At 40.4% G+C, this 12,813-nt stretch overlaps 1 protein-coding gene across 7 annotated transcripts in view; it reads left to right on the top strand.

The window, feature by feature from the left end:
• Window positions 1-12,813, top strand: part of si:ch211-272n13.3 (ankyrin repeat domain-containing protein 26) — a 165,680-nt gene that overhangs the window by 67,854 nt on the left and 85,013 nt on the right. For all 7 annotated transcript variants that reach the window (XR_005458399.1, XM_038781157.1, XM_038781159.1 and 4 more), the window contains 6 exons: window positions 1,311-1,413; window positions 4,426-4,454; window positions 4,578-4,617; window positions 4,728-4,772; window positions 6,074-6,403; window positions 9,375-9,463. Coding sequence is in view for 6 of the 7 variants with exons in the window: in XM_038781157.1 (XP_038637085.1) it covers window positions 1,311-1,413; window positions 4,426-4,454; window positions 4,578-4,617; window positions 4,728-4,772; window positions 6,074-6,403; window positions 9,375-9,463 (636 nt within the window). In the remaining variant the exon portion in view is untranslated. The remainder of the gene's footprint in view (window positions 1-1,310; window positions 1,414-4,425; window positions 4,455-4,577; window positions 4,618-4,727; window positions 4,773-6,073; window positions 6,404-9,374; window positions 9,464-12,813) is intronic.

Here is a 12,813-nt window from a genome sequence, read left to right as displayed (position 1 = left end):
TGAAGGTGAGGAGAGTTGTTTAAAATTTCCCGTGTTGAGCTTGTATCGGTGAGGATTTGAGGCGATGAGCAAGCCTATAATTGTATAAGATGGAGTACAAACAACAGAATTCTGAAGCTGGAGTTTGAAAGGCGGAGACCTGAGAACATTGGAGAAATTGGGTCTAGAGGTAATGAAGGTTTGCATCACCAAATTAGTTGAGGTAGTGATGGAGGCAGGTGGTGTTAGAAGTGGTCTTTGTGATGGCAGCAATATGTAGTGAGAAAAACAGCTGAGAACCAGCAGAATATTGAGGATGTCAATTAGAGGGGGTTGTATGAGAGGTGGCTGGAGTTCATAATAAGGGAATAGAAGACACAATTCAACCAAAAAATTTCTAAGTGTAATTTTGGGCAAGTTTAGCGGGAGTTTTCCCACCGGCGTTTTGGGTGTGATCCACACTGGTATTTACCCACGCTTGGGGCACAATCTACCGGCTGCGTTGCGCTCGACCGGGAGGGCAACGTGGCCGGTAGATGCTGGGTGAAGTCCCGCCACACTCTTCCCGGCAGCTCTACCCAGATCTAGCAAGGTGTTGCGATCAGGATCCCACCCACAATGGGCATCACCAAGCCGTGATCACTTAAGTAGGTTTTAAACCAACTTAGGCGAGCTCACTCAGGATCCCCTGGGATCTACCTGCCTCCTTGGGGAGACCCCAGCTGGGCACTATTCAGTACTGGTGCACACAAACATGCAGAGCTTATGACAAGTTTGGTTAGGGGGATTGGGAGATGGAGGTTAGGGTAGAATTGCTTTTGTCTTCTTGGTGTTTATTTGAAAGCAATTACAACTCATCAAAGACAGGACACTGATACCATTGTGAGAGATGGTGGTGTTTTGAGATTTCTTATAGTCTGTTCTTAATTGCTAACATTTTTAATGTAACATACCAGTTAGGAAATGCACTTTTTAGAATATTCACTCCATTTTATTAGATTACCTCCTGTCATCTATCTGGAGGTTTTTTTGGAGGATCAGAATGTGGTGCAATTAAACTGGTGAATGGGCTAAAGATCAGTTACCAACCCTCTGTTGGTGCTGTCTATTGGTCAGGTGCCTGGCCCTTCAGTTTTCCCTTTCTCTATGTGGTAAAGAATCTCCACACCAGAGCTTCACAGTTTATGGGATACTGTGAATAGGTACATTTCACTTGCTTTGTCACAGCACATTGGGGATATGTCACCAATGTTCCTGAAGGTTGATGCAGTTGCATTAGTTGAAATTTCATGCAGTGCAAAATTATATCAAGATAAATATTATTATTTTAGTCTGCCACAGAAAGCCCACAGAAGAAATCGAATGCTTCATTTGTTTCATCTCCTGTCAAGAGCCAAGCAGAAATGCAACACCTTGTGACGACTCAGAATAATGGTAATCAATCACAATAGTTATTTTCTAATGCATGAGGTTAGCGCAGTTTGGCTTTCTTAAAATTCTAACATCCTAAAAATATTGTTATTTATCCATATCTATAATCTAGGATGCATAATGAGCAACATCTAGTTTATTCTATGGATGAAGATACCATAAAATCATAGATGATTAAAAGGTTAAGTGGGGTTGATTAAAGGGTTAGGTGGGGTTGCTGGGTTATGACCAGGTGCTCTTTCCAAGTGCCGGTGCAAACGTGATGGCCTCCTTCTGCACTGTAGGGATTCTATGATTCTTGGTTATATTGTTCTCCAAAAATTAATTGAAGATGGAGCTGATTGTGCTTAATGGCTAAGAAATGTTATCAACAACTTTTAGGATAAATGTTATTCTTAAGCTGGTAAAAGGAATGTGACTTTTAGTTGTCATTGATGTTAGATTTGCTGTTAAGAAATGGTCTTCTTTGATACAGCATTTTTACACATTTTCATAAATCTCAATGCACATTACAATCAATAAAGCATTTTTGAAGTCACATCACTGTTCAAAGTAAATATAGCAGCCAGTTTGAAAATTGCAAGTTTCCACAAAAGGTAACAAATAAAATTAGTGATCAGTTAGTTTGTTGGTAATGGTGGTAGTTGTATGAGGGCTATTGAGCAGAATATTAAGAGGACCTCCAGTACCTCTTCACATTGTGTCCTCGGATCTTTTACATTCACCTGGACAGGTCCTTGATTTAAAGCAAAAATATGGACCTTCAGCATTATACAAACCTCTCCGTAGTGCAATATAGTGTCACTCCAAATTAAGTGCTGAGGTTTATTAAATGACAATCTGACAACCAAACCTTTACCCAGCTATCTTTATCTGCATGATTTATTAAAAAAAAACTAAGTACGCATACTTTCAGGGCAGCACGGTGGCCTAGTGGTTAGCACAACCGCCTCACGGCGCTGAGGTCCCAGGTTCGATCCCGGCTCTGGGTCACTGTCCGTGTGGAGTTTGCACATTCTCCCCGTGTCTGCGTGGGTTTCACCCCCACAACCCAAAAATGTGCAGAGTAGGTGGATTGGCCACGCTAAATTGCCCCTTAATTGGAAAAAATAATTGGGTAATCTAAATTTTAAAAAAAAAGTACGCATACTTTCTGTCTGTGCTTCATGACTTCTTGTCACTTTTATTGACACATTTTGTATCAACAAAATTTCTCCGTCCACATTTACCACATTTTACTTACGCTATCAGTGCAACAAAGTTTATATAATTGTCAGTGACTGCAAGACAACCTCTTGGCCATTGTCTTCATTTTTAAATTGAATCAGAAGAGAATTATGAATGTTTTTTTTACTAGCCTTAAATTGTTTTATTGATGATTTCAACTTGTGTCATGGATTCCAAAAACTTTATATCCAACATCTTTATAGGAAACTTGGCAATAACAGGTTAGTGGATTGTCCTCCTCCCCTCGGTTGTGTTTCTAAACCATGTTTTCCTTTTAATTTTCCCTTCCCCACTCAGAATCAGCATTGAAACCAAATTAGCAATTAATATGTAGGCATTTAATAATCCTTTTTGAGGATATTTTTGCATGGTAGTACCAACCTGATCATGTACCCGTAGACGCTGTGTAATCAAACCCATGCATCACATCTCAACAGTACATTTGAAGAACAAAGCCCTTGCAACATTTCTGACTTTTCCCCATTACCGACCTCTACCACTGAGAATAGTTCATGGTAATAGATCCCACCTCCATGGAAAACAGACTAAAATCATGAAAGTAATATTTTAATATCCACCAGGTGGTCAAAGTGTTAGTTGAGCAGTCATCTACATTACGACCAAGGGTTGTCACGTTTCTAGTTTCTCCAATCTCTGTGGGATGAGTTTGACTGTTGATGGGACCAAAATTGGAAGAGTACGCGGTTTCCTAGCCCTACTGCTCCACAGATAGCACCAAAAGTAAATGTTTAATTCACTACCAAAATGGCCAATTGTTTACCGCTGCTACAGCTAGACCCAGAATAAAAGAGACTTTAAATGGGCTTCTTTCTGAATTCAGAATAACTGATTTATAATGAAACAAACTTTTTTTTAAAGCAAATGTAAAACTGATTAACAAACACTTTGTTATCCGGAATTGTGATGATTTACCCACTTTTTAAAATCCCAAATCATACATGCACCCACAAAGGACAAAACAAATAAGGTATTTGTGGAGGTTGACATAAGGAAACACTATAAAAAAAAATGAAGTTTGAAAAGATCTTGACACTGTAGATCTGATAGACTGCTGATCACAATAGTTATCTGAGAGTCCTTCAAAATGGATCTTCATTGTGACACTTGTAAGCAGAATATTCCCATATTAGCTAACAGTGACCATAACTTAATTTGATTCAAAGTAATTCTGGAAAGAGACCAGTAAGTACTGTATCAAAGGTCAAAATGCTTAACTGGGGTAGAGCTACTTTTCTGTGATTCAAGAAGGACCCTATCACATGTATATCCAAGGTAAAGCAGTAAGGGTGCAATGAACATAGAACAGAAGGAGGCCATTCAACCCATCGAGTCTGCATCGACCCACTTAAGCCCTCACTTCCACCCTATCCCCGCAACCCAATAACCGTTCCTAATCTTTTTGGTCTTTAAGGGCAATTTATCATGGCCAATCCACCTAACCTGTAAGTCTTTGGACTTTGGGAGAAAACCGGAGCACCCGGAGGAAACCCACATAGACACGGGGAGAACATGCAGACTCCGCACAGACGGTGACCCAGCAGGGACTCAAACCTGGGACCCTGGCACTGTGAAGCCACAGTGCTACCCACTTGTGCTACCGAGCTGCAATGGAGGACATTGAGTGAAGAGATAACTCTAGTACAAACTTGGCATATTCCCTTATGATTGTGATCAAGTAAAAATACTTATGTAAACCAATAAACTAAGCAATTGAATTTTTTGGTTCGATATATTAAGGATAATTGTGCATTTCATTATTCCCAATAGAACCATCGGAAGTGAATATTGCAGCACTGGTAATATGTTATTTCTACTTTATACTATTGTTTTTGATTTAAAAATGCTTGTACGGTTTGAAAATTGAAACATAATTACAAAATGATGTGCATGTTTTAACTCTTTATTCTATTTCTTTCAAGCCACCATTAGCAGCATCTGAAGAACACAAGCAGAAGTCAGGTACAACTTGGGATCTTCCTTGAGTGATTTTTAAAGAAAATAATGAGAGTAATTTTATTACTTATATTTTTCCTTCTAATCAGAGATGCTCAATTTTTCTTCTGTTCTAGATCTAATTGCAGAGCTTGGCTTAATTGATGCAGGTGATACAGAAGGTAATTGTCATATGTCTTAATGGCACATTAATGGCTTTTGTACCATTATTTTTATGGAGGTTATTGAAAATGAAAAATGAATAAGTTTGAACAGTTTGAAGGAACAAGTAACTGCACATGGAAGATACTTCTATTAAAGGGCAGAAAATCCACACCTATTTCAGATTGGAATCAATGTCAGTTTTGTATTTGATGAAGAAATTTGTGCATTGATGCACCATCATCTCATGTTGTCGAAAAATACAACTGTTTTGCATATAGTTATTCATTTTGGAATTTATTAATATGGTATGTAAGCAAATGTGACAGTCATTTTGAACTTGGCATAATCAAACGGGGAAATTATATATTTTTTGTTCATTCATGGAATGTGGCCATTACTGGCTAGACCAGCATTTATTGTGCATTCCTAATTGCCTTGAAGGTTGTGGTGAGCTGCATTCTTGAATCTCTGCAGTCCAAGTTGTAGCAGCAGTGCCCATGATGCTCTTAGGAAATTATTGACAGGCTTGCTGGAGCGCATAAAGAGAAGGTGCGGGATTTTCAAGCAGCTCCCGCCAACAGGAACTTCCCATCCTGTCAATGGTGACCTCCTGCAGTGAGTTCACTGGTGGTGGTGGGTATGAACAATGGGAACGTTTGTTAACAGCGACGGGACTGAAAGATCCCACCACCGGCCAATGGTGGGTGCCTTCACCACAGCAAAGCACGTTGGATTGCGGGGGAGAGCGAGAAAGTCTCGTCAAAACTGTTTCTCTTGTTGGAGAGTCTAGAACAGAGATGGACCATTCAAGAGTGATGCCAGGAAGTACTGGGTTCATACAGAATAGTGAAAATCTGGACCAGTCTTTCCCAAACAGCTGCTAAGGCTAGTTCAGTTGAAAATTCTCAAAACTAAGATTGGTAAATGTTTTTGGCAAGAGCATTAAGGAATATGGAACCAAGGCAGACTAATGAAGTTGAGGTACAGATCAACCATGGCCTATCTGAATGGAGAACAGGCAGGAACTGAAAGGCCTCCTCCTGCTACTATGTTGATCTGTGTTTTGTGGTATTGGTTGTGTGAGAAATGTGTTTCGAACACCAGAAGAAGCTTCCTATTTTTCTTGGAATAGTTCACCTGAACAGACAGATGTTGCTTCAGATGGCATATCTTAACAGTGCTGCACTCCCAGAGTCCTCCAGTGGAGTGGTGACCTGTATTTTGTTCTCCATCTTAGAGTGAAAATTGAGTTTATATCTTTGACAGAATTTGCCTCTGCTCATTATGTTTTGGCAATGAAATATTTTTTTCTTTATAGATGCCTCAGACTGGGACTCTGTCAGTGCTTCTGGTAAAAAGGTTTCACCCAATGTGTTTAGTTCTACACCACAAATAAACCTAATTAGGGAAGATGACAAACCACCACTCCAGTCAGTTCACTCACCAAAAAGAGAGATGTCCAATACCAAGACTGTAATAAACATATTAAAGTCAAATTTCGAAGAGACCACATGTGTCCACCGAACATCACAGCTTCAAGGTTCACCTGATTCATTGAAAACTGGGTTAAATTCACATCCCTCAGTGCAACACCAAGTTGCTTCTCAACTTCAACTTAAAAGTACCATATCAGCTAAACAGGAAAATGGTATGTGTAATGGAGTTATGTCTTATTCTTGTTGCTTGCGCTTGTGCAGTTAATTTATTTCAGTATAATATAATCAATCACAAGGAGAAAGTAAGAGGTCACAGATTTCTGTCTTACTGACCTGTCAGGAAAACATTTGAATGGATTCCTGAGATACTGTATTGCATAGGAATGGAGTTTAATAAAAAGAGTTTGGCAGTTATATGATACATTATTGAATGACACTAGGGTCACAGTCTTGGGAAAAGAAGCCGATCATTTAGAAAGGAAATGAAGGTAAGGATGCTATATTTGCTGACAACACAAAGATAGATAGGAAAGTGAATTGAGAAAAGCATATAGAAGCTGCAAAAGGATATACTTGGGTTAAGTGAGTGGGCAAAAATCTGGCAAATGGAGTACTATTTGGGCAAATGTGCAATTGTCCGTTTTGGCAGGAAGAATTAAAGAAGCTTTTGTTAACTAAATGGTGAGAGATTGCACATATGAGGTGCAGATGGACCTGGGTGTCCGAGTGCATGAATCATGAAAGGCTAGTATTCGGGTGCAGCAAATAATTAGGAAAGCTAATAGAATATTATCTTTTATTGTGAAGGGAATTGATTACAAAAGTAGAGAGGTTATGCTTCAGTTGTATAGGTAATTGGAGAGACTACATTGAGTATTGGTCTCTGTATTTAAGAAAAGATGTAAATGTATGAGAAGCAGTTCAGAGAATGTTTACTAGCATAATACCAGGAATGAGCAAGTTTTACGAGGAAAGGTTGACAAAGTTAGGTTTGTATTCACTAGAGTTTAGAAGAGTAAGAGACAAAATGTTTAAGATCCTGAGGGGTATTGACAGGTTTGAGAGGATGTTTTCTCTTGTTGGAGAATCTAGGTGTCATTATTTAAAAATAAGGGGTGGCTCATTCAAGAAGGATGGAGTGAAATTCTTTCTCAGGGGGTCATGAGTCTCTGGAACTCTCTTCCTCGAAAAGCGATAGAAGCAGATTCTTTCAATATTTTTAAGGCGGAGCTAGATAGATTCTTGATTAACGAGGGGGGGGGCAAAGGCAGGAATGTGGGATGAGATTACAATCAGATTGGCCATAATATTGCATGGCAGAGCAGGCCCGAGAGGTCGATGCCTATTCCTAATTCATACAATGTATTCACTTGGAATGTTGAGCAATTTTGGAATGGATACTCCATCATAGAGTTAGTTCGAGGCTAAGGCAGACATATTTTTGGTCTCAGAATCTAGGAATGTGAGGCGCAGCTAAGTTGAGGTAGAAAATCAGCCATGTTTGTATTGAATGGTGGAGCAGGTTCAAGGGGCTTTATGGTCTACTACTCGTGTTCCTTCTGTTCTTAGTGTTATGGCTCTGTTTAGAACAAATTCAAATATGGAATAAAATAAACAAGCATAACAAATTTTTCTTTTACAAAAGATAAACTGTGCATGTTAGAAATGTGAAATAAAAACAGAAAATCCTGAAAAATACTCAGTACGCCTGGCAACGTCTGTGGAGAGAGAAACAGTCAATGTTTAAGCTGTGACCTTTTATCTGGATTGGCTGTTCTGATTCTGACAGACCTGGTTATTACCAGCATTTTCTGTTTCTATAACTAAAACTCTTCACATGGTTAAAATTTATGTACTGTGAGGTCAAATTTAACTAATTATCTTTCATTTGGTTCAAACTCGTTTCCCACATATTATCTCATTGATAGTGAATATGATTTTGCCACCCTGTTGCACCCAGTGCTGATCCCGTTGCGCAAGGAGCACTGTGGGAGAAGCCCAAATCGGGCTCCGCGCTGGGCCTGATACAATGCGCGAGTCACCCAACCTACGGCACCCACGCAATCTGGATCACACCCTGATGTGCCCTTAAATATGCATGGCCTATTTTAGGTCACATTCTCCTAATGTCTGGGAGTCACCAGCCGCACTGGTGAAGCCTCAACTGAGTACCGATTAGTCTTGGTCTCCACAAGGGGATAGCTGGTGTGATGGCTACTCATGGAGCCCTACAGTGCAAAAGGGCAGTACCCTGGCATTCCCTCTGGACCCTGGGCACCTGGGGTTGTCCATGGAGTGGGTCGGGGATGTAGGGGACCCTTAAGCTCGTTTAGAAATCGGGGCACCCTTTCAAAATAGCGCCCCAACATCTTGAGCTGGTCTCGCGGGCGAGTCCAACTCCTGCAATACCGTATCATTTATTTGTCTTATTGCTTTGTCTTAAATTAGGGACTGATAGAAACTCGGAGGACAAGGATATTCTCATGGGGAAAGGTTGTCCACCAAGATGGAAAGAAACAAATGATTATGGTCTTCTTTCCTTGGCAAGGAAAAGCTAAATTTTGGGGCAGAATTTAGTAGCGACGAGCCAAATATTGCCCGAGTGCTGCTTCGTAAAACACATTCATTACTGTCACCAAATAATAATATGCTAGTTAGGATGGATCTGCAATTGTAATCATATTGCTTATTCAACTAAATTTCCAATTGATCAAATAGCACATTACTTCACAGCGCCAGGGACCCAGATTCGATTCCCGGCTTGGGTCACCGTCTGTGCGGAGTCTGTACATTCTCCCCATGCCTGCGTGCGTTTCCTCCAGGTGCTTCGGTTTCCTCCCACAACTCCCGAAAGATGTGCTTGTTAGGTGAATTGAACATTCTGAATTCTCCCTCGGTGTACCCGAACAGGCGCCGGAGTGTGGCGACTACGGGATTTTCACAGTAACTTCATTTGCAGTGTTAATGTAAGCCTACTTATGACACTAGAAAATATTATTATAACTGACAATATGTCAGTAATTCAGCTGTGAGATGCATAATACTTGTGGCTTCGAAAATATAGTGGAATTTCTCAGTTGTCTATATCAATTACAAGTAATTACAATCTCTACACAGGACATTGACACACTTCTTTTAAAAATGTACTTTTAAAGCTGTTACATTTTGTAAATATGTCTGCAGTACATGAACTGAAAATATCTCTATCAATGGAGGAAGATAAAGAGAAGAAAGATAATGAAAAGGAAGAGAAAAATGACCGGAAAATGGAGGTGAAGTATTCATGACTGACTGTAAATGTATTGGCTTTTTATTTGTGCAAATTTAGTTGCATATTGAAATACATTTTTGAAAACACAGACATTTATTTTCATGAACAGCAACATTGCTACATGGTTCCTTCATTACAATAGGTGAATCCAGTAACAAAAATGCAAGTTATCAAAAGTTTATATTCCAGTTCTAGTTAAATGAAGTGTGGCATTTTCATTCTTAAAGAATACATTGTTTTTTAACCTGTTACAAAACGCCATACATTTTTTTTCAAAATGCTGAAGCTTACAAGGATTGAACCTTGAGCAGTTAAGTTCCATTAGTAGAATTTTAAAAATTGAGAAAATTATGGAGTGGAGAGTTCACTTCTACTGTGATCATAGAATCCCTACAGTGCAGAATGAGGCCATTTGGCCCATCGAGTCTGCATCAACCTTCTGAAAAAGCACCCTACCTAGGCCCAGTCCTCCGCCCTATCCCTGTTATCCCAGCTAGGGGTAATTTGGCCAATCCACCTAACCTGAACGTCTTTGGACCGTGGGAAGAAACCCACACAGACATGGGAGGAATGTGCAAACTCCACCGAGTCACCCAAGGTAAGAATTGAACCCGGGTCTTCTCTGGCACTGAGGCAGCAGTGCTAACAACTGTGCAACTGTCACACCCCAAATCTTGAGAAAATATATTAACATATAATTACCAAATAATGTATCAACATATAATTTCCAAGTGATGACCAAGTCTTGAGAAAATATTAACAAGACAATGGATGAAATCATTCCAAAATTACACAGTGTGTTGGGTCAGGCAAGAAAAGCTGTGTGAAACTCTCTAGCTTCTCTCGGCTGATTTAAATATCAAAGTGTTGGCGAGGATTACACAGCCAAGTTCTGATTATGCTTCTGACGGGGTGGGGAAGACCTCAAACTGGCTTAGGCCATTAAGGGATTTGTGTCCGTGGTCAACGGGGTTGGATGATTCTGCCCAATATTTTAGATACATGTCTAATTTTGCTGACCAATTGCAATATCTGTAAAGGGGGCTTACCATTCCTCGCTGTTTGATTTACCTTTCAAGTTACAAGCCATCTTTCAGTAATTGCTAGATTCTACATTTTATGCATCTAGTTTTGCTGTGTGTTCACTTGGGCTTTATGTTTACTTGCATTGCACTTCCTTTGAATTGAAGTGTGGTTTTCCATTCATTAAATGCATGGTGGATGCTTGATGGGAAACAGTAGAATATTATTTTCATCCCTTTAGTGACAAAACATAATTCGTAAAATTTTTAAAAGGTTAATCACTGGGGTCCAAAAATGTGGCACCATGTGGTACTCTCATCACAATTCATGACTGCTATAGTGTGAATAATTATATGAGCTATAATAAAAATTAATGTGTTTGGGCGGCACGGTAGCATGGTGGTTGGCATGGATGCTTCGCAGCTCCAGGGTCCCAGGTTCGATTCCCGGCTGGGTCACTGTCTGTGCGGAGTCTGCACGTCCTCCCTGTGTGTGCGTGGGTTTCCTCCGAGTGCTCCGGTTTCCTCCCACACTCCAGGGATGTGTGGGTTAGGTGGATTGGCCATGCTAAATTGCCCGTAGTGTCCTAAAAGTAAGGTTAAGGGGGGGGGGGGGTTGTTGGATTACGGGTATAGGGTGAATACGTGGGTTTGAGTAGGGTGATCATTGCTCGGCACAACATTGAGGGCCATAGGGCCTGTTCTGTGCTGTACTGTTCTATGTTTAACTTCGGTAATAGGGAAGATGCTGGAATCTATCATCAAGGAAGAAATTGCGAGGCATCTGGATAGAAATTGTCCCATTGGGCAGACGCAGCATGGGTTCGTAAAAGGCAGGTCGTGCCTAACTAATTTAGTGGAATTTTTTGAGGACATTACCAGTGCAGTAGATAACGGGGAGCCGATGGATGTGGTATATCTGGATTTCCAGAAAGCCTTTGACAAGGTGCCACACAAAAGGTTGCTGCATAAGATAAAGATGCATGGCATTAAGGGTAAAGTAGTAGCATGGATAGAGGATTGGTTAATTAATAGAAAGCAAAGAGTTGGGATAAATGGGTGTTTCTCTGGTTGGCAATCAGTAGCTAGTGGTGTCCCTCAGGGATCCGTGTTGGGCCCACAATTGTTCACAATTTACATTGATGATTTGGAGTTGGGGACCAAGGGCAATGTGTCCAAGTTTGCAGATGACACTAAGATGAGTGGTAAAGCGAAAAGTGCAGAGGATACTGGAAGTCTGCAGAGGGATTTGGATAGGTTAAGTGAATGGGCTCGGGTCTGGCAGATGGAATACAATGTTGACAAATGTGAGGTTATCCATTTTGGTAGGAATAACAGCAAACGGGATTATTATTTAAACGATAAAATATTAAAGCATGCCGCTGTTCAGAGAGACTTGGGTGTGCTAGTGCATGAGTCACAGAAGGTTGGTTTACAAGTGCAACAGGTGATTAAGAAGGCAAATGGAATTTTGTCCTTCATTGCTAGAGGGATGGAGTTTAAGACTAGGGAGGTTATGTTGCAATTGTATAAGGTGTTAGTGCGGCCACACCTGGAGTATTGTGTTCAGTTTTGGTCTCCTTACTTGAGAAAGGACGTACTGGCGCTGGAGGGTGTGCAGAGGAGATTCACTAGGTTAATCCCAGAGCTGAAGGGGTTGGATTATGAGGAGAGGTTGAGTAGACTGGGACTGTACTCGTTGGAATTTAGAAGGATGAGGGGGGATCTTATAGAAACATTTAAAATTATGAAGGGAATAGATAGGATAGATGCGGGCAGGTTGTTTCCACTGGCGGGTGACAGCAGAACTAGGGGGCATAGCCTCAAAATAAGGGGAAGTAGATTTAGAACTGAGTTTAGGAGGAACTTCTTCACCCAAAGGGTTGTGAATCTATGGAATTCCTTGCCCAGTGAAGCAGTTGAGGCTCCTTCATTACATGTTTTTAAGGTAAAGATAGATAGTTTTTTGAAGAATAAAGGGATTAAGGGTTATGGTGTTCGGGCCGGAAAGTGGAGCTGAGTCCACAAAAGATCAGCCATGATCTCATTGAATGGCGGAGCAGGCTCGAGGGGCCAGATGGCCTACTCCTGCTCCTATTTCTTATGTTCTTATGTTCTTATGTTCTATGTTTGCATTCTATATGTGACAATCCACAGTGGTATTGGCTAAAATGATAACGAGAGCCAATTGGGATATTGGAACATTTTAATCAAGCTGCAAGTAGAATTTTAATAATACTTTACATTCATTGATTTATTTCTGTAAAAAGGTATCTTAGTACACAAAGCATAAAAAATGATCATGAAAAAAAACACGTTAGTGACTGTA

The sequence above is a fragment of the Scyliorhinus canicula genome, chromosome 20 (assembly GCF_902713615.1).
Source record: "Scyliorhinus canicula chromosome 20, sScyCan1.1, whole genome shotgun sequence".
NCBI lineage: Eukaryota > Metazoa > Chordata > Chondrichthyes > Carcharhiniformes > Scyliorhinidae > Scyliorhinus > Scyliorhinus canicula.
This window is presented reverse-complemented; position numbering and strand designations above follow the sequence as displayed.